Below are 22,416 nucleotides of genomic sequence, written 5' to 3'. Positions count from 1 at the left end.
ATCCCCTGGGGCGGAGGGGGGGGGGGCAGAATGGTCGAGAGATAAATCAGGGCTTCAAGTCTGGGAGCCATATTTCATAGGCAGCCCTCCAATTCGGTTTGGTAGGAGATTAATAGGAGTGGATCTGACTCCAGGGGGCCCCAGATCTGTGACTGTGTGGCCCCAGGCGGAGGAGCATTAGCTGGGCTATTTCTCCTCCTATCTGGGGGCTGGCAACGGAGGAAGCGAGGGGGACATTGGCTGTAATGACAAGGAGGGCTATGGCAGTCAGCCGCAGCTCCCTCCGTCCTCCTCACAGTAATAAAATCACTGTTAGAACCTCTATATCGCAGCCATCAGATGGGGGAATAAACCGATTACCCTGCACTTCAGGGCACACATAGATTTCTGTAATCATAGTCTGTAAAACTCGTCAAATTCAATTATGTGATGTTTTTTCTCCCCCTCTCTTTCTTTCTCTGCTCTGTTCTCTCTCCCATTGCCCTGTGGTGCAGAATAAAGCAGGTAGCTGTACGAACACTACCAGTTAGAATCACTGATATTGGGTCCGTTTCTGTGCCCCATATTTTCATCAAAATTCAATTTGATCATTCTTGGGCTGTGAGATGAGCGATGTGGAGCCCTGGGATTCTTGTAGTCGCTGGTCCGTTGACTAATGCTAGTCGTGTCTGATCTGGGGTTATTTCAAAGGGCTGGAGAAGTGTTGTGTCAAAACCCCTGACCTCCACCTAACGGCCCACTCTGTGATATGTACAGCTGTTTATGATCATTTTAAATGAACCATATACACATTGTTTCTTGAAGAATATCAGTTATAGATGCATCGGATGCTGCAGTGGATGGGCATAATTGTCAGGATATATTGAATGTAATGTGTATTCTCCCGTTGTAACTGGGTTGATGATCGTGTCCATATTGGCTCTCTGTTAGGTAGTGGGGCCAGACTGGCAGATTGGCTCTTTGTTTGGTAGTGGGGCCTGACTGGCAGATTGGCTGGCTCTCTGTTAGGTAGTGGGGCCTGACTGGCAGATTGGCTGGCTCTCTGTTTGGTAGTGGGGCCTGACTGGTAGATTGGCTCTCTGTTAGGTAGTGGGGCCTGACTGGCAGATTGGCTCTCTGTTTGGTAGTGGGGCCTGACTGGCAGATTGGCTCTCTGTTTGGTAGTGGGACCTGACTGGCAGATTGGCTCTCTGTTTGGTAGTGGGACCTGACTGGCAGATTGGCTCTCTGTTTGGTAGTGGGACCTGACTGGCAGATTGGCTCTCTGTTTGGTAGTGGGGCCTGACTGGCAGATTGGCTGGCTCTCTGTTAGGTAGTGGGGCCTGACTGGCAGATTGGCTGGCTCTCTGTTTGGTAGTGGGGCCTGACTGGCAGATTGGCTCTCTGTTAGGTAGTGGGGCCTGACTGGCAGATTGGCTCTCTGTTTGGTAGTGGGGCCTGACTGGCAGATTGGCTCTCTGTTTGGTAGTGGGACCTGACTGGCAGATTGGCTCTCTGTTTGGTAGTGGGACCTGACTGGCAGATTGGCTCTCTGTTTGGTAGTGGGACCTGACTGGCAGATTGGCTCTCTGTTTGGTAGTGGGACCTGACTGGCAGATTGGCTCTCTGTTTGGTAGTGGGGCCTGACTGGCAGATTGGCTCTCTGTTTGGTAGTGGGGCCTGACTGGCAGATTGGCTCTCTTTGGTAGTGGGGCCTGACTGGCAGATTGGCTCTCTGTTTGGTGGTGGGGCCTGATTGGCAGATTGGCTCTCTGTTTGGTAGTGGGGCCTGACTGGCAGATTGGCTCTCTGTTAGGTAGTGGGGCCTGACTGGCAGATTGGCTCTCTGTTAGGTAGTGGGGCCTGACTGGCAGATTGCAGAGCTGTGTTGAAGCAGTGTAGAGGGACAGTTATTGAAACATGTCCTCACTCTTTCTCTCTGTAGCTATGCTCTGCTCTCTTCTCACATTACAACAGTAGGCTCTTCCGGGCTCTCCACATTCTTACTGTGTTTTCTTTTTGAAGATGCCAGCAATGCAACACCCCACAGAGGACTGTTAGGTTCCAATAATATAAATTGATGTGAAGGGGGAATGAGCAAGTGTACAATTTAAAAAACGAGGGGGGGAGATGTGTGTGACATCCTGTAGGTGTCAGTTTGATCCCCTAGCTAGGTGTACACCTCTCCCCTCTCATTTGCAGTTGTAATTACCAGGGCGCCATACTGTTTTCAATTGTGGCGCGTTTAAAAAAGGAAATGCCATTTGACTCACTGGGCACAAAAGCCTGATATGTGCTCTCTGTACAGTACATTCATATTGTCTGCTTTATCTCCTCCTTTCCTGTCATCCTTGTCCTCATCCATGTCATTGTGTGTGAGCTCTGAAGTGTACAGGTCGATGTTGGGCCTGTGTTCTCTCTGTGAGCTCTGAAGTGTACAGGTCGATGTTGGGCCTGTGTTCTCTCTGTGAGCTCTGAAGTGTACAGGTCGATGTTGGGCCTGTGTTCTCTCTGTGAGCTCTGAAGTGTACAGGTCGATGTTGGGCCTGTGTTCTCTCTGTGAGCTCTGAAGTGTACAGGTCGATGTTGGGCCTGTGTTCTCTCTGTGAGCTCTGAAGTGTACAGGTCGATGTTGGGCCTGTGTTCTCTCTGTGAGCTCTGAAGTGTACAGGTCGATGTTGGGCCTGTGTTCTCTCTGTGAGCTCTGAAGTGTACAGGTCGATGTTGGGCCTGTGTTCTCTCTGTGAGCTCTGAAGTGTACAGGTCGATATTGGGCCTGTGTTCTCTCTGTGAGCTCTGAAGTGTACAGGTCGATGTTGGGCCTGTGTTCTCTCTGTGAGCTCTGAAGTGTACAGGTCGATGTTGGGCCTGTGTTCTCTCTGTGAGCTCTGAAGTGTACAGGTTGATGTTGGGCCTGGGTTCTCTCTGTGAGCTCTGACTGAAGTGTACAGGTCGATGTTGGGCTTGTGTTCTCTCTGAGCTCTGACTGAAGTGCAGGGGTCGATGTTGGGCCTGTGTTCTCTCTGTGAGCTCTGCTCAGTGGCGAGACGCTCTTGGTCCTGAATCTCCTCCAAATAGAGAGGAGAGCAATGTCTTGTTTAGAGCAACACAGCGCTCTCTCCCTCCTCCTCTGGAGAGGCCTGGCAGCGCTCTCCTTCTCCTGGCACACTCACTCCTTCAGCACAGGGAGGGAGGGAAGGAGGGAGGTTGGGCACATGGAAAGGAGAAAAGGCATACATTTGGAGGCTATCAGCAGCAGTATGTTCTGTGTGCTGAATTAACACGACGCCAGGGAACTGTTCCTGTAGCTCACCATGGTCCCCTTCACACAGACATACAGACAGACAGACCCTATCCAACACACACACACAGACAGACACCATCCAACACACACACACACACACACACACACACACATTGAGAGACACAGCCTCCGCCACACATGCAAACACACACCCTCCACCACCCATAATGTGCTAACAAGCTCGCTTCTGGTGTCTCTTCACTGGCAATTTGTCCTCTTTCCTCCGAGAGCCGGGAGTTGAGCACAGTGACAATGAAAAGCTTGGTGGGGGGGCAGGAGCATTTTCTCTTTTTCCCTTTCATCCACAGGGAAAATTAGTTTCTGGTAATACACAAAAGGCCCCTCTCCTTCCCCCTCACTCCTCTCTCCTCTCTACTGCTCCTATCCCCACTCGAGAGGCTGTAAGGCTGGAGAGAGAAACCTAAAGACACTTTTCTTCTTTAACAAGCTGTTAAAAGAAATACACATCAAAAATTCAATTCCAGTATATTAGCAGACGTAGCTGAGGCCAGGGCCTATTTGATGGTTGAAAAAATACTTTTTTTTTCTTCGCCTCGTTTTTTTTTTACGGATGCACAAAAGAGCATCTCAAGTCAACAGTGCGACGGGATTAGTTGTCGTGCTGACAGGGTGGCATTAGCAACGCATCACACAGGGCAGGGAGAGGGGGAGAGCGAGAACAAGATGGAATAGAAAGGATAAGGAGGCTGAAATGATGATTACCATTAAATAACACAGCAGTGGAGCTGCTCCTCACTTCTCTCCAAGCTGATGTCAGGCACAGCTGCCCTGGTCTGACCAGACGTGTCTGTTGACCTACCTAGAGGGCCGCCAAACACAGCACCTCACACAGTGACTTACATGTGTGCAGTGAATAAGGCTGATATACAGTACTGATACTGTACACCTATCGGTCCATAAGAAACACTGCCAGGCTCTGTTATTGGGTTGGAACCTCACACAGTAACATGGGTGTAGTGAAAGGCTGAGATACTGATATCAAGACTCAACAGACGTATGTTCTTGTGAGATGTTTGAATTAAATGGAACAGGTAAACAGCAGAAAACCTGTTGGCTTGATGAGGCACTCATTGACTCTAACTCCGTCTCCAACATCCATCAAGAGAGGTGATTGGTTATTGATGTTGTTTTCCTCCCAGTGTTAGTGCCCTGGTGTCAGTGTGACATGTTGTCTCTCTGTGTGGAGGCGTGTGGGGCGTCTTTTTTCTCTGCAAGTGGCATGAAATGGGAGAGGTTTTAAGGAGTCTGCTCTGGTGCCTGCTGACAGACGTTCATTAACTTGATCATTATTACTGTGACACACACACAGCTACTGTCTCACATAACACACACACTCTCTGCTTCTCGCAGCCATCGCCCTGTCTGAGCAGCATTTCTGGTAGCTCTAACAGCGAGCAGGAAGTGGGGTGCTGGGAAACAGGAAAGGGCAGGCGGCAGATCCACTGGAGTGCTGTTCTCCCCTTGCTGTGCAGCCTCTTACACTTCCTTGTGTGTGAGAAAGAGTCTGTTTGGCTGTTGTTCCTCGTGTCAGCTCACGCCAAGCAGCTCCTCACCCCTAGATACACAGCGCACAGGGCTGCTCCCAAAATATCCACTCCCCTTCCTCACCCTTTCTCTCTCTCCCTTGCTTTCTCTCGCTTTCTCCTATACTCTCTCTGTCTGCTTCTCTGTTCCTCTCTCTCTCCGCTTCTCTCCTCTCTGCCTGCCGTATTCATGTAGAAAACCCATATGCAACATCCCAACTCTAATCCAATCCAATCCATTAACAGAATACCATCATTTTTACTTAACTGGATAATAGAGACAGTAAAAAGGCCACTGTTGCCAAATGTCATGATATTCAAAAGCCAATGATAGGTTCCTAATACACTTTTGATATTATGGGTCGGACGGAGCTGGTTGTGTGTCTTTCGTCTCTTTTTACCTAGGAGCGCCTAATGGCAGTGGATAGTTGTCATTATGGCCAGAGAGTCTCTGATTAGGGAGACTTATTTGGTTGACAGAGAAAAGAGAGAGACGGGGGGTGCAATAGATGAGAGGCTGAGATTTGATCTAGACTGTAGAGTAGGTAGGTGGGTACAGTGCTGCACCAGGTAATGCCGTCCCAAAGGGCGTTGTTTTTTCCTCCCAGTCTCTAATTTCTATTTGATTTTTTTATCTCCCTTTGAGAGAGGTCCTGTGATCCTTATGTGTTCTGTCTCTCATGCTGAATGACCTTTGACCCTTGACCTTTGGCCCAGCTACGAGGAGAGAGCGCGTTACCTGGAGACCATCGTACATCACCACCTGGAGCCAACCACCTTCGAGGACTATGCAGCAAGGGTCTTTTGCCCCGCCCCCTACCACCACCTCCCGTCAGACCCAGGTAAGATCACTGTATACTCAGTCTGTCTGTTTCTAGCCATTCACAGCCAGTCCATCTCACATCTCTCATATACTGCAGTCCAGAGAGGCACCATCACACTCCACTGGACAGTTCTCAGTTCTGGACCAGCTTTACAAACAAAGCATGTCCACAATGGGGCAATGGTTTTGGAGAGCAGAAAATACTAGGATTTAACTAGGATTTCTTGCCATATCTGTAGTGCAATTTTGTAGCATTAGTTGGCGGTAGAGAAGTTAGGGATAATTTCCCAATTAGTACAAAGTTTCTCCAAGTTCTTCAGTGTTTTTAGTTAGGAGGTGTTGGCCTCTAAAATCTCCTTCCCTTGCCATAATAACCTTAGCCACGCTACTTGCCATAATAACCTTAGCCACGCTACTTGCCATAATAACCTTAGCCACGCTACTTGCCATAATAACCTTAGCCACGCTACTTGCCATAATAACCTTAACCACGCTACTTGCCATAATAACCTTAACCACGCTACTTGCCATAATAACCTTAACCACGCTACTTGCCATAATAACCTTAGCCACGCTACTTGCCATAATAACCTTAACCACGCTACTTGCCATAATAACCTTAACCACGCTACTTGCCATAATAACCTTAACCACGCTACTTGCCATAATAACCTTAACCATTCTACTTGCCATAATAACCTTAACCACACTAGTTGCCATAATAACCTTAACCATACTTTGGGCTCCCGAGTGACGCAGCTGTCTAAGGCACTGACTCTTTGTGCTAGAGGCCACTATAGACACTGGTTCAATTCCAAGCTGTATCACAACCGGCCATGATTGGGAGTCCCATAGGGCGGTGCACAATAGGCCCAGCGTCGTCTGAGTTAGGGTTTGGGGTAGACTGTTTAACTGACTTGCCAAGTTAAATAAAGGTTCAATAAAAAAAATAAAGAAAATGAAATGTAAACACCACTTGCCATAATAACCTTAACCACGCTACTTGCCATAATAACCTTAACCACGCTACTTGCCATAATAACCTTAACCACGCTACTTGCCATAATAACCTTAACCACGCTACTTGCCATAATAACCTTAACCACGCTACTTGCCATAATAACCTTAACCACGCTACTTGCCATAATAACCTTAACCACGCTACTTGCCATAATAACTTTAACCATCCTACTTGCCATAATAACCTTAACCACGCTACTTGCCATAATAACTTTAACCATCCTACTAGCCATAATAACCTTAACCACGCTACTTGCCATAATAACCTTAACCACGCTACTTGCCATAATAACTTTAACCATCCTACTTGCCATAATAACCTTAAACGCACTAGTTCTGTCTTCTATACACTTCCACAGTATTTTTTAAGTATTGTAAAATACACGCTGAATACAGTGTTTCCCCTAGATAGACAGTTAGCCACGTGTCTCCCCCTCTCTCTCCTGGGGTGATAAGTGCTCTGCCAGGCTCAGGGCATTTTTGGTCTTCCCATGGTCTCACATCACATTGATTCTCTCTCCAGCCTCATTGTCTCTGCTCAGTGGCTACAGACTACAGTACACGCATGCAGAAAATGAAAGGGTCACCCAGCCAGAAGACTAGTCAACCTAATCTTTAAGGTGATTACTATACTGGGACACAGAGCTGTTCTCTCTCTGTTCTCATATTTCTAATGTTAGTCACAGATGGAAGATGATGTGTGCTCATAAAGCAGTAAATTACAGTAAGAGAATAAAATAAATACACTTAAAAATATACCCAGTACCAGGAAAAGGTCAGGACACACCTACTCATTCCAGAGTTTTTCTTTATTTTTACTATTCTCTACATTGTAGAATAATAGTGAAGACATCAAAACTATGAAATAACACATATGGAATCATGTAGTAACCAAAAAAGTGTTAAACAAATTAAAATATATTTTAAGTTCATTTGTGGAATTTCTTTCCTTCTTAACGAGTTTGAGCCAATCAGTTGTGTTGTGACAAGGTAGGGGTGGTATACAGAAGGTAGCCCTATTTGGTAAAAGACCAAGTCCATATCATGTCAAGAACAGCTCAAATAAGCAAACAGTCCATCATTACTTTAAGACATGAAGGTCAGTCAATCTGGACATTTTCAAAAAATGTGAGTTTCTTCAAGTGCAGTTGCAAAAACCATCAAGCGCTATGATGAAACTGGCTCTCATGAGGACCACCACAGGAAAGGAAGACCCAGAGTTACTTCTGCTGTAGAGGATAAGTTAGAGTTACCAGCCTCAGAAATTGCAGCTGAAATAAATGCTTCAGAGTTCAAGTAACAGACACATCTCAACATCAACTGTTCAGAGGAGACTGCGTGAATCAGGCCTTCATGGTCGAATTGCTGCAAAGAAACCACTACAAAAGGACACCAATATGAAGAAGATTTGAGATTTTTGGTTCCAACCGCCATGTCTTTGTGAGACGCAGAGTAGGTGAATGGATGATCTTTGCATGTGTGGTTCCCACCGTGAAGCATGGAGGAGGAGGTGTTATGGTGTGTGGGTGCTTTACTGGTGACACTGTCTGTGATTTATTTATAATTCAAGGCACACTTAACCAGCATGGCTACCACAGCATTCTGCAGCGATATGCCATCCCATCTGGTTGGTGCTTAGTGGGACTATCATTTGTTTTTCAACAGGACAATGACCCAACACACCTCCAGGCTGTGTAAGGGCTATTTGACAAAGAAGGAGAGTGATGGAGTGCTGCATCAGATGACCTGGCCTCCAAAATGTATGTACTTCTGTCCTTGTGCTGTTCTTATCTATTGGCGTTCTGTATTATGTCATGTTTCCTGTTTTGTGTGGACCCCAGGAAGAGTAGCTGCTGCTTTTGCAACAGCTAATGGGGATCCTAATAAAAAAAAAAAAATACCAAATACCACAATCACCCGACCTCAAACCAATTTGAGATGGTTTGGGATGAGTTGGACCGCAGAGTGAATGAAAAGCAGGAACAAGTGCTCAGCATATGTGGGAACTCCTTCAAGACTGTTGGAAAAGCATTCCTCATGAAACTGGTTGAGAGAATGTCAAAAGTGTGCAAAGCTGTCAAGGCAAAAGGTGGCTACTTTGAAGAATCTAAATTATATTTTGATTTGTTTAATATAACTTTTTTGTTACTACATGATCCCATATGTGTTATTGCATAGTTTATTCTACAATGTAGAAAACAGTAAAAGTAAAGAAAAACCCTTGAATGAATAGGTGTCTTCAAACTTTTCACTGATACTGTATATATCTACAAATATTTGGAATCTGTACATTTCTTGCACTGTACCCAATGATTTATGAAAACTTACTTGACATGTTGATGTCCTCATTGTGGTTTTACAGACGGGTTTAATACGTTTTATGTACACACTTTATTAGAATACTTATGAAATGCGCATTGTTATATTTGGTAACACGTGTTTTATTTTCCCTCGACTCCAACCCCATTCGATGCATTGAACGGATGTGGGTGGAGCAATGTCTACATAAAAGTGCAAATGAAAAATACTCACAAAAGCTCTGACGAAGGCCTTGAGGCCGATATGTAAAGCTTAATAAGTGTGTGCGGGTTTCTTCTTTTTTCTCATGTTATTCAGCTGTTACCATGCACCTGCAACAAAGATAGCTCAGATGTGCGAGTGCCTTTTTGAATTTTGAATCTGTTCATCAGACGTTGCTTTTCGACAGTTTGAATTTGCGACCTTTTCATTTCTAAAAAGATGCATGCCTGTTCTTTTCTCCACATAATGAGAAAAATTCCTGATATTATTATGGTAATGTTGTCATGTAATTATAGTAGCACTGACCTGTGCTTTACCAAACTTTAGTTCTCCTAGTACAGAATGAAATGATTAGTGTTCTTCAGCCCCAAAACCTTGTTAAGATTAATTATTGCCGGTGTTGATAACACCAGTCCACCACGGACTCTCTGCTCCTCCAAACCGCAAATTATCATATTTCTGTTATGCTTCTTTTTTGTTGTTATTTTCATTTTATTTCTCTTTTTTTGCCATTTTAATTTTAATTGAATTTTATTTTTTGTTTTATTTTCCTTTGTCTTATGTTTCCCCCTGTAGATCATAATCTATCACTTGTGTAAATCTAAAGGTAAGACTCCTGGAAACCCCACAGCTAACAAACTGAGGCTCCCTCTTCTGCCGCTTCGTTCTGATTGACTTGTAACAATGTTATGACCACTCTACTTCTCACGATACCTCTCTGTGTGTCTCTGTATGTCTCTCTCTCTCCACTGACCAAATCTGCTTCTCACTTTTTCCCTGTTTCTTGTATCTGCTCCATCATGTTGTCAGTTGGACGTCTATCTAACATTAACGTTAACCTCAGTCCTTGCATGCTTCCACTATAGCAGGCCAGACAGGCCCGAGCCTTTTCACTAACACTCTAAATGATTTGGTTTGTTCTAACCAGAATCTTCCTCTGTGTGTTCCTGAGCACTAACTTATTGTAACACGGGTTCTTTACCTCCTTGGTGTGTTCAGTATATTTTTTTTGTCAGTTAAGTCTTTTATGAGTCCAGTCAGAGCACAGTACAGTTGCACTCTGTATTCATGGATGGCATAGACACACACAAGGTATGTAACTATAGATGATAACTATGGCCCTGAAGATCAATATTTAAAGTAACAGTGTAAATGTCGGTAAGTAAGTGGAATCATTGCATTAATGTGCCAGTCAGCATTTGTGCACGAAGGTGTGTGTCTGCGTGTGCGTTTGTGTGTAACCGGACTGTTAAGTGTGTGTGTGTGTGTGTGAGAGAGACCTGACTGTGTATTGAGTGTGTATGATGATGTGTCTAGATGGTGCTTCTGTCTGTTCTGTGTGCATCTTCTATTGATTCCCTCTTAGCCTTGTCACTGCTCACACCTCTTATCTCTTCTCTCCTTTTCTCTCTCCTGTTGTCTTTGTCTTCTTTTTGCTTTTTTCCAATCGTTTCCTTGCTTGCTCTACCCCGCTGTACCGCTCCTTCCCTGCCTAATCCTTCATTTCTTCCTCCTCTCTCCTGTCCCATTTTCCTTCTTCTGCGCCACTGACCTCCTTTATCCTGTTGTATCCTCTTCTTCCTCTCCTCCCCTCCCATTTCCTCCTCTCCTCTACTCCCCTCCATTACCCTCCCCTCTCCCCCTCTTCTTCCTCTCCTCCCCTCCCATTTCCTCCTCTCCTCTACTCCCCTCCATTACCCTCCCCTCTCCCCCTCTTCTTCCTCTCCTCCCCTCCCATTTCCTCCTCTCCTCTACTCCCCTCCATTACCCTCCCCTCTCCCCCTCTTCTTCTTCTTCTCTTCCCCTCCTCCCCTCCCATTTCCTCCTCTCCTCTACTCCCCTCCATTACCCTCCCCTCTCCCCCTCTTCTTCCTCTCCTCCCCTCCCATTTCCTCCTCTCCTCTACTCCCCTCCATTACCCTCCCCTCTCCCCCTCTTCATCTTCTTCTCTTCACCTCCTCCCCTCCCATTTCCTCTACTCCCCTCTTTTTCTTCTTCTCTTCTCCCCTTTCTTCTCTTCCCCTCCCCTATTTTTCTCTCCTCCCCTTTCTCTCACCTGTGGCTTTGTGGCTTGTCTTCACCTTTCCTACCAAAGAGAGCTTGATATTTCAGCTCCTTCCCAAAACTCCACTAGAAAACATTGGGCTCAGCAAGGTAAAGGGCAAAGACTTGAAACGGAAGGTCTTTCACGCTAGCTGTGAATGGTATGCTAAAACATTAACACGGCAAAGTACCTTTTTTCTCTCTGTTCCTTCTTACCCTGTTTCCTCCTCCTTTAGTTTCCTGTTTATTATTCTCTGACGTTCTAGATTTCACTTGTGTTTTATAGTACCACCACCATCATACCTTTTGGGATTAGTTTAGATTTATTTCATGAACATTGATGCCTCGATACGTTACAGCTAAAGAAAGCTACCCGTAACTATACTAAAATGTGTCAACATTTATTATAATACAATTACTTTCAGAGAGATGCAACACCTTTACCACTGCAGTACAAATCAAAGTGCATGTACTGACCTTCCCCTCCCCTTCCATAAAGACTAATATGAGCTGGGGACTAACCTCAGGAAGGCAGCTTGTAGACTGGAGGAGTAGGACCCAGTCTGTCTGTAGGGGGGAGGGTGGGGTGGGGGGGCAGCAGCTAGCCCTGCCTTCTACATTACTGTTTACCATTGACTGTCACAGTAGTGGGCTACAGGCAACGGGGGGGGGGCTCTAACGCCTGTGCTCTCCTTCCCTTTCCCCCCCCTCCCTCCTTCCACAGGCTCATGCCTCGAGAGTCAGCAGGGAGAAAGTCCAGCAGCAGCGCTTCTAGATGGGGCCGACCAGTTAGCCTTGCCAATGTCCCCTCGTACTAGCAAGAGCCGTATGTCCATGAAGCTCCGATGCTCCTCCGGCTCGGCCAACAAGACCTGATCGGACTTTCCCTCCGCTGACCCTCCACGCCACACCCAGCGAGAGTTCACAGCCTTCAGACGAAGAGACTGACTCTCTCTCTCTCTGTACCGTACAGCTAGGACTGCACTACACTGCAACTACCAGCCTTTACCTGCTAACAGCGATGCATTGCATGTTATGTACTCCAACTACATGGACATGGACACACCTGCCCTGCATGGTCAGACTCCGCATCTCCCCTACTGTACAACCCTTCCAAGATGCAGGATTAGGCCCTTGAACAGATCCGGGCCCAGGGTCCCCCAGGACTGAGCTTGTGCAAGCAAAGCTCCAACAGAATTAGCATGTCTCTTGGGCAAGGTATTCTAACTATGCTCACCACCACAAACTTTGCACTCCAGAGAAATGTGGAAAGAGAGCAAAATATAATATATTTAGATATAGATATATTTAAGAAGCAGCATTGGTTCTGTTGTGTACAGAAAGCATAAAGGCAACATGACAGATGTGTATTTTCAATGTGATTAGGATTGTTGATGGTTGAAATCACTTGATATTTGACTGAGATGAGGAGCTAGTGTTATCTCTGCTGTGGTTGTAGCTGTTGTTGTCCCTGAGCAGAGTGATCCATCTCTAGTATCCCATCCCCCTGGCTTTCTAGGCCTCTGACCCACTAGGAAAGTGATTGTAAGAACTTGAGTTTGTAAGGAAGAACAAAGAAACACAAAGTAAGGAAAATTGTATTTTTCATATTTGGTCACTGTGTCCACCATGAGACATTTATATATTTGTACTATACTCTGTATATAGAGAAGAGTTGCCACTTTCGTTATGCTTGGACTGAAGCAATGTTGGCTAGTGTTTGATAAGGAGATACACGTTTTGAGGTTGAAATAAGTTTGTCTATAGGGTTGTAAGATGGAAATTGTTTGGTTGAAGTGAAGCATTTCTTGTTACGTTTTGATTTTCACACTAAACTGTGAAACTGATTGACTTTCTGAGTGTAATATTCACTACTGTTTGCTTTTTTAGGGGTCACATAACATTTTTATTATGATTGTAAATTTGGTTTTCACCTGATAAAGAACGTTGCCGATTAGGTTGTTTTGTTCATATACAATGTGTTGTATTGAACCACCCTTTTTTTCACTCATGATGAATATATTATATGTAAGGGATGAACGCAAACGTTATGTATGTTGCCTTGGAAATAACGGATCCAGGGAAATGTACAGAACGTCAGCGTCTATCCCACTCATACCACAGTTGCCAAAGAAAACAATACTAAAGCACACATTTACCTGTAGAAATAACATGGTTTTGTTTTATATTTTTATAAGTTAATTTATACTTTCTCATCTTGTGGTTGCCAGAGACGCTACCCAGTCGTTCGTTCGATTAGTACTATATCTCGTTACTGTAGTTAGATCACTACGCAGGCTGGCAAAGTTCTTCTCTCGTCATGTAGCATAGCTAGTTCATCCCGTGATTGCACATGTGGGACTATTTGACAGCACGGGTTGTAGGCTAAAAAAAGCTACGGTTTAGCTATATATTTAATGGCTTAAAAATACATATTTAATCTATATAAAGGCAGTGTGCATATATATTTCCTTTGAAGTTATTGGATTGTTTCCAACACAAGAAAATAACTCAGATGTGCAAGTGCTTTTTTCAATTTTTCAATATTATAATGGCATCAAAAAACGAATCAATATGAAACGTTTTTTTAAAGAAACACCAAGACAGCCTAAATTTTAAAAATTAAGATTCAAATAATGCAATAAGTTGTTTTGATGTCAGGGGTTAACCAGCTTGTTAGGTTCTTCGGAGCTAGCTGTCTTGCCAGCTACTTGTTAAAATGTAATTGGATGCTGCCGTTAATGGTGAAATGGGACATCTTCAAGCCGCGGGGCCGAATGACTCACTCGCTTGGTACCATTTCCATCTGTTTGTATTGTTGTTGTTACTGCTGCTTGTGGTGGGGCTTTGTGGGCTCTCTACCTCGGATGAGAGGAGGTGATTCCACCGCTTCCTCTCTGTCACAGAAGGCGCCCAGTAGCTCCTCAAACTGCTCTCGCACCTGTGCCTGGTTACACTTATAATTTGTATGTACACCAGATCGGCATTTGATAGCAGCTCCACGGCTGTGCTCCGGAGGCTGTGGTTCGTGTAGCGCATTGACAACCCGGCCTATTCGCTGAGACACGGTAACAGGTTGCGAGGTAGTGTACACCCATCGGCTCTTAGAGTAGCCTACCAAATGTCCTTCTTTGTTCAACTTGTGGGGACCGCCGTGGGTGGCGGTAAAGGGATGTAGCGTCCGGGGGACACTTGGAGAGGTATGTTTTCAAACTTGCCCGTGGGCGGTTTGGGTTGCCGGGCAAAGTAAATATTAACCCTTTGAGGTTCTCCTCATTCGGCTCGTTCGCCTGTTGGTGGTTTTTCGTCTCTGCATTGTGGAAGAGACGGAGGTGGCCGACTCCACTACATCCTCGTCCGTCTTGATCTGGAAAGAGGAAGGTCTCAGGTCTCGATTTCCCTCTCGCCCCACGCTTAGCGAGATACAGCTGGATATCCAGCCAGACCTTCCTCACCAGACCTGTAGCTGTGTCGGGGGAAACCGCAGGGGACTCTCGTAGCAGCTGGAGGTCAGCAGTCGATATGGGAAGGGGGGGGGGGGTGCTGACGACTTTCACCGATCTCCTCTACCTCTTCACAAGGGACTTGAAGACGTCCTTGCTTGTTTTGAAGCTGTCATTGGTCATGATGTTGTGCCGCATTGCACGATTTATCCCGGCTACACAAAATTATGTACCGAGTACTCCTGTCCATTTGTTGCGCAGACAGAATCATAAAAGGCACGAAGGATACTGTTTACCTCTTCTGTCCGGTAGCTGTCAAATGTCCTTATTCTCCTTGAGCCAATCATTTTCTGTTTTAACTGCCCATTCTATTGTTTTTCGCATTAATTGTTTTTCTTCATGTCGCTCCACTTCAATTTGGTGAGCGTCACGTCCGTAACTGCCGGCTCTCTGTGCGTTTTCTTTTTTTTATTGATAAAGGTACTTTATTTCCACCATTCGGGCTTAGGACAACTGTTCGACTTTAAAAACAAATGAAATGTCATAATTCCTCCATCTTTTCTCCATGTTTTAGGCTTGTAACTAGGTGTAGGCTAATCTTTGTAAAGTAGCTACTTTTTCACTGTCAGTTGTAAATATGTTGGCTCTTGTTACTAGTCTAGGTCCCGTGATGTTTTCATTCATAAATGTGTAGTGATTTAGAATGTAATAAGGCGCATATTGTGTCATGATTGCAAGGTGTCCGATATCTTTTCCAACTGTCCCATTATCTGGTTTTTAATGCATATTCTAGAATGCCCTTCTAGCCAATCATATCTGAGTATTCAACAACGCTGTGGTATAAATATAGTGTTGAGGACAATACCTGAACTATGTACATATTTGAATATAGCTGCCAAAAAATACCAAACCTATATTACCCTCAAGCCACGTAGACCAACAGTTGAAGGTGTGATCAAATCTGCTTATTTCATATGAGAGGTCTGCTGCTTGGACCTCTTCACAAAGCTTTCCTGCTGAAGTTGGCCAATACAAATAAAGCTGTACTGTAGCTTTATCCACAGCTAGAACAAACTCATTTCTGTTACGGTTCAGTGTCTGTCTGTGCAACAACACAAATGAAGATGGAAAGACGAGAGCATCAAGCAGGTCTTCACTCCAGTTCCCAACTCTGTGTCCATCTATAAGACACACGAGCACAGAGCAAACCCTGCATTTAAAGTTTGTGTATCATTATTTGCTTTCAGCTACAGGTTCTCTACCAGAGAGGAAAGGGACTGTAAATGCCTGTTTTGGACCTTTCGGTTGAACTGTTATATCTTTTAAAAACTGCTACCGTGTCTAAGGTCAAATCCACGTTATGTTTGAATATATGACTGAGGTCAGTTCCGTTGTTATTATTATTTTTTAAATGGCAGATTCTGAGAACTAAAAACTTGCCAGAGAGAGCGAGAAAATCGTGCTGCATCCTTACTTGAGGCTGATGAGATTGGTTAGCTCTCTCCCTGCACTCAGAAGTGACTGAAACCTGTGCATACTGTAAAGTGAGTTTATACTGTATGTTACTACTGACCAAATGCTGCATGATGCCAGTACTAATTGCATGTGTTGATATAACAGCTACACAACACGCACACACAATTAAAATAGTATTGTCAAACTTGTAGTATCTACACATTTGTAATGGTTGTTCCAGGAGGAGAGTGGCTGTGGAATGGAATTTGACAATAAAACATTCTTACCACCAGCTTGTTCTTTGAACATCTATGCGACAATATTTGGATTGGGGGGTATACCGGGGTATTTGGAAACAGCTACGGGGTTGTTTTTCAATACCATCAATACCTTTCAAACTATTTATTTGAAGTTGTTCAATCAATTTTAATACTGTATTTGTAGCAAATGTTTAAGTAAATACCTGCAGTCAACTTGCGCAATATGTTAGGAGATAAAGTAGAAAGCGTTCTTAATTTCACCGGTCACATTTTACATTATGAAGCTTACAGTAGTTCCCCAGAACCTTTGCGCCAGTAACGTGTTTGTTTGTCAATAACACCAGGGGAGAAAGCAGGAGCAGGTGAGTCGAGCTGTGTATTTGTTTTAACTTGCTAGTTAGCTAAGTAAGTGACTAAATTAATAAGGAGATGGGGTATCATATAGTGGTAGCTTTTTGCCTTGTTTGAGAAGTCAAAGCACTTTGGATGAGTTATCTGTACAGCTGCCACTGCCATCTTGATTTCCTTGTGTTATTTTCTCCTCAGTTAAGGCTTCATTTAGACTGCCCCTCCACCCTCTTCTCCAAGCAGAGCAGGCAGGCCTGTTGCCCTAGCTTCTTCAGACTCCATACAGACACAGCGTGTACACATGCTGCTCCAGATCCAGTTCTGTTCTTCCTTCAGACAAGCATGCATCCAAACTTTGTTCATTTGCACAATGTCTCTCATTCACATTTTCTTGTAAATATCCAAACTCACCAAAAAGGAAATTCGGTAGCTACTACCTATATATGTATAACTTTCTGAGCTGGATTGCCTGTCTTTGCAATTAGTTTACTTTCATTTGCACGCGTAAGCATATTTAGCTAGCAGTCTCTATGGAAATTCCTCTATTACTTGTGCAAATTTTGTTAGCATTCTGGTAATGATGCCCAACGGGCTTTTTTTTCCTACTTTTTAGCGCCCCATTGTGTATTAAACCGATAATACCGTAAATCCCGGGATTAGAGAAGAACAGTATGATGATATGAAAATCTGGATACTGCCCAATCCTAGACAATATCGTAAAATACTGTATAGTGGCCATCACTAGTATGCACATAGACTTGTGTTTATTGACAATCAATGTAAATGTTCACTACATATCAAAATACAACATAATTGTAACTCAATCATCATCATGAAGGCATTTTTTAGCAAGTACATTTCAGAGAATAAATATATATATATATATATATATATATATATTTTTTTTTACTCAAACAGTTTTATACTCTAACAGGTAAACTTGATTTTCTGTATGAAAATACATCTTGATAGCCTTGCTGGTTTAGAAATAAATTCCACAACTATACTGAACAAGCACATTCAATTTCCATAGGAACTACATTAAGATAAAGGCAGTGAGGTCTGATACTCTTGTAATATTCACAGGGTCACCCTCTCATTTTCATTACATGCTTAAGATGACAGCTCTAAAATATTTAACTTTTGATATGCCCATTTTTACTGTTAAATATTTTAACAATCATAACACTGTAAATCAATCAATAATGTACATTAGTGAATATAGGCCAAAAGCAAGTGTTACAATGTGGCTCTATTCAGCTATTAGTGTGCTGTAATCTGTCATTGCAAAAAACCTTTCTCTTGTCATGAAAATAGAAAATGCTAGTATTGTTTTTGACCTGATCAGGTAGTATAATAAGTTACAGTACAATCACACATGTAGTAAAAATAACACATTCATACTTTCATATGTATTTAATTCATCCACTTGTTTTTCAGGGGTTTCAGCATTCCAGTATGTCTGTAGCCTAGACCAGGGTATTCCAAACTCGATCCTGCCCCCCCCCGCACATTTTGTATTTTGCCCTAGCACTACACAGCTAATTCAAATAGCCAACTCATCATGTTTTGATTATTTGAATCAGCTGTGTAGTGCTTGGGCAAAAAAACAAAACGTGACCCCAGGACTGAGTTTGGGAAACCCTGGCCTAGATTTGTCTACATCAGCCTAGACTAGGCTACTAGCAGTCGGGTCTGACTGCCATCGGTAGAAGCATCACCTGCCGCATCTCTGTGGGGTGAGACTTGTTGATATGCCTGGTAAGCCCGGGAGAACTGAAGAAGGTAGATGGGCAGTGCTTACAGGTGAATATCTGTTGGTCTCCCAGTGTGAGGTCTGGTCTTATTAATTCTGGTCTTACCAAGTCTGGTCTACCCGCAATCTTCCCTGGATTCATCAGAATGTCATCTCTCATTGCATGCCAAACTCTGTGCTTGTCCCAAATTTCAGTGGATGGGAAATGGACACCGCACAAGTGACAGGGAAACGTGATTTGCCCACTCTCTATCTGGTTATAGGTCGAGGCTTTGATTGTCTCATGCGCCGCAAGATGTTTCCTCAGATAGGCTTGTCTTCGGAACTTCTTGCTGCAATAGTGACATTCGTATATCTCCTCTACTGTCCCGGAGGTCTTTAAGAAGGAAGAGGTGGGCAGTGCCACGTCGGTGGTCTCCGGACAATGCATTATGCCTGGGCTGTCACCCGCTCTGATGTGCAGGTCCATACTTTTATCTGGGTCTCGGTAGCGCGGATCGAAGGGCGGCGGGCTCTCCTGTGCCCTCATGCGCATCTGCTCTTGTCTGTGGGAGCTGTCCACGGTGACGGCCCGCTGACACGAGGAGCTGTCCAGAGAGACGTGGTGCTGATTGTTAACTCTCAACTCGCTCGCGTTCTCTTTCCCTTCCACGAAAGTCCTCTCATGCAGCCGTGCCTCCGGCGGTGACTTTTTGGCGCTCTGTGCCTCTCTGTGGTTTACCGGACGAGGCTTATGCCACCTACGATGAGAGGCCAGGTTGGCAGGACAGCTGAAAACTTTGTCGCACTCGGGACAGCGGTACTCTACGCGCACAATTCTGGAGCATTTGTGTTGTGCGAGAGAGAACGGGTCATTGTATTCCTCCTTGCAGAGCTGGCAGATGAATTCTCCCAGCGGTTTCTTATTAGCAGAAGATGCTGTAGCTGCTTTAAATTCGGGGGTCTCCTTCTTAATTCTCAGCCCAAGCACGGGTGAGGTGGAGATTTCGTCCTCGAAGCTGAGTTTCCGGATTACTTTAGGCTTTTTGGCTGCTGGCTTGATCTTGCGCTCCTGCTCCATGTGCGTGCGTTTCATAGCATGATGGAAAGACTGGTAGAGGTGTACAGGTGGGTCGAATTTCATATCAGAGTGTCCAACGGGCGCGTGATTTAGAAGAAGTCTCTCTATTGAAGACACGGGCGTGCTCATTGCGTACGGCTCTGTCACTGTTGGTGAACTCATACACCGGTCAAGGGACGATTTTTCCACTACAGCGCCAACTGGTTTTATCGGGCTATAGGAGAAGTCAGCCCGCCCCGGAGATCCGTCGTGGTCCGGCTCAGTGCGGGGATGGTGTGGTGGGTATTTCCCAAAGTCCTCTCTAATCTCCACCTTGTCTGCGCTCTCTGGCAGCTGCGCCTGGTCCGCTTCAGCCGGGGCACAGGTCCATGGTTCTTCAAATGTACAGTCCTCGGATAACGGCACAATTGGGCACGCAATTGGCACACCGGTTGGCCTCTCCGGTGTATTCACAGGCAGGTCCGCTTTTGGCATTAAGTTGTCGTCGTTACGCGTTCTGTAAGAAGCCGCTGAGCCGCGTTTGCTCCTCTTCACTAAAAATCCTCTGGGCATCTTTACGCCGGAATGGAACGGTTCCCGGGTCCACTTTGAAGTGAAGAAGCGCTCGTGGTCGCTTTCAGATGAAAGGCGCACGGGTGAGGTGACTGCTGAAGGGAGAGAGGGGCGGAGGACTCTGTCACATCAATGAGCTTGCATTGTTTTTTATCTTTGGTGTCGCCTTCAGTTTTGTGAAGTCAGTTTGTGGCCAAGCCCTGTCCAATCAGCACCGACAGTGGGGAGGTGGGGTGACGCGCGAGCGTTAATGAGGCTATCCAGTAATATTACTAATGTCGAGTTAATTATTATAAGTCGCTCACACACTTTACATGTTCTCCTTTATAGCCGATCGTTAGACTACATCTAGCCTAGTGCTTCAGGATTTGCAAAATTGGATCAGATGTCATAAAACGTGTCATTGTCCATCAATATTACATTGACTTATGTATCACAAAAAAACACTGACCATGCAATTAAGATATGGTTCGTGATTTTTCAATACGTTTTCTCTGTGATACTGAGTTGCGTAAACTCTCGTAGACTGTTTCTGCAAATGAAATGACTGTCATTTAGGAACACGATGTGTTTTAATAAACTAGCAAAAGCACATTGACCTCCAGGTTAGGCTACATACCCTTATTGATAGGCTACAGAATTTGATCAAATATTGTTGAAAATGGCAAGATAAGTAATTTCCCATAACACTTTTGCTTAATCCTAATAATGCCATTGAATATGAATATGCTATAAATACAACAGGTATATGTCATTATTCTAAAGCATGTTTATTAAGAGCAGATTGACTCCCAGTGCAGGCAAAGTTGCGAAGAGCAACTCGTAATTAATGAATTATTTGTATCCCCACACGCCTAACCTTTCTGAGAATTCTTTATTCGGATTTTAATTATCCTTCTGTTGTTAAGCAGGATTCTTTTGGCGTTCTGTTCTGTTGGCATGTCGCGTAATTTATCATTTATGAGAAGAAAGCTGTTGCCTTAATCTGTCCATTTGATGCACTTTACCTTCTCTCTCATTTGTTTTGTGGGGCTGCAAGCTGTGCGCGCAGTAATGAATGTTAACCGCTCGATTAAAGCTGTTTAATTTGAGAGGCAGCTCTTCTTCTATTCAACCACCAATTAGTCTCCATGTAACCTGTGTCGACAATGTTTCACCAATAGAATAGGCCTACGAAGGCTCCCCTTGAGTATGACGTCTCCTTATAAGAAATCTTCCTTTTTTACCGTTTTTGATTTTTTTTTTTTAACAACTTTGTCAATTCAACTGGTTACAGTGACTCGGATGGGTAAACTAAGGACTCATAATCTAGCGCACATTATCTACAAGAAAACACAAATGTGGTCTCTCCGCACCTCCGATGTGTAGCCTAAATCTAACTTAACTGAATCCTATGAATTCAAAACAATTTGTTTTCATTAGTCCAGGTTTTATAAAAAATATCCCCTTATCCGAATAATATGGCTAGGCAGTGGCGATTTTAGCATGCAAATATTTGTGCGGCAAACTAAAAAAAAAAGTTTTTAAATGCATGTCAGCAAAGCCATTACACAACAATACATACAATACATGCTACTACGCAAAGTCTTACCAGAGCCACCAGAGCCACCAGTCATGTCCTACCCTAAATGACAAATTAGTCCACAACTGTCTTCCTGGTGACTCTCAAAACTTGACCAGACCACAAACCCAAGGGCTCTTTTAAATACAACCAGTGCAACCATTGCAGAAATATGCACAGAAAAAGTATTTTGTTGAAAGCGCTTCTAAAATTGAGTATTAAGTCAAGCATTAAATTAACTGCAAATTCACTCATATCATCTACAGATTGGAATGTCCACAGGGCAAGGTGTTCTACATTGGACGGACAAAGAAACGTCTTGAAGACTGCTTAGCGGAACTCAAGATCTCCATTCCAGTAGGCCATGAAGACTACCCCATGGCAAGGCACTACAAGTTCTTACATCATGGCAACCCTGCCTCCCTACAAGCTATGGGTATTGATCATGTTCCGGCCTCACAATTAGAAAAGGGGGCCATCTTAAACAGCTAATCCAAAGGGAAAGTTTTGGGATTTACAAACCACAGGCCACTAAATACCCGGGTTTAAATGAAGATATGGATTTCTCACCCTTCCTGTAGGGTCGTGATAGGTCCATTTGCTGTCATCTAGTGGACATTTTTCTCTATTGTCCTCAGCTATGTTCAGACTGTTATTGTCCATGTTTGCTGTGTTCTAGTGTACTATGGAATAGATGGCTCTCCTATTCTTGGCACTTTGCGCAGTCACATTTAAGGTTAGAACTACC

The 22,416-nt window shown here is 44.3% G+C and overlaps 2 protein-coding genes across 13 annotated transcripts in view; one reads left to right on the top strand and one right to left on the bottom strand.

Moving 5' to 3' along the window:
* The window catches only part of LOC115162131 (ral GTPase-activating protein subunit alpha-1), a 116,515-nt gene extending 100,092 nt beyond the window's left edge, over nt 1–16,423 (top strand). For 5 of the 12 annotated variants that reach the window (XM_029713135.1, XM_029713142.1, XM_029713141.1 and 2 more), the window contains 4 exons: nt 5,545–5,669; nt 7,194–7,290; nt 9,767–9,797; nt 11,286–16,423. In XM_029713135.1, the coding sequence (XP_029568995.1) occupies nt 5,545–5,669; nt 7,194–7,273 (205 nt within the window). In that variant the 3' untranslated portion in view covers nt 7,274–7,290; nt 9,767–9,797; nt 11,286–16,423. Of the gene's footprint in view, nt 1–5,544; nt 5,670–7,193; nt 7,291–8,335; nt 8,556–9,766; nt 9,798–10,000; nt 10,826–11,285 lie in introns of those variants that run through there. The other 7 variants (XM_029713143.1, XM_029713136.1, XR_003869487.1 and 4 more) reach the window with 6 other exon arrangements.
* Nucleotides 16,424–17,690: 1,267 nt separating this feature from the next.
* LOC115162130 (insulinoma-associated protein 2-like) lies at nt 17,691–20,239 on the bottom strand. The gene has a single exon (XM_029713132.1). It carries the CDS (start codon nt 20,105–20,107, stop codon nt 18,422–18,424), a length of 1,686 nt encoding a protein of 561 aa, XP_029568992.1. The 5' UTR covers nt 20,108–20,239; the 3' UTR covers nt 17,691–18,421.
* Nucleotides 20,240–22,416: the final 2,177 nt, after the last annotated feature.

Source organism: Salmo trutta, chromosome 25, assembly GCF_901001165.1.
Source record: "Salmo trutta chromosome 25, fSalTru1.1, whole genome shotgun sequence".
Classification (NCBI taxonomy): domain Eukaryota; kingdom Metazoa; phylum Chordata; class Actinopteri; order Salmoniformes; family Salmonidae; genus Salmo; species Salmo trutta.
The sequence above is the reverse complement of the archived record's forward strand: the minus strand, read 5'-3'. Positions and strand labels throughout refer to the sequence as shown.

Coding starts and splice junctions, on each gene's coding strand:
- LOC115162130 (XM_029713132.1), bottom strand. CDS start 20,107: ATGCCCAGAGGATTTTTAGTGAAGAGGAGCAAACGCGGCTCAGCGGCT.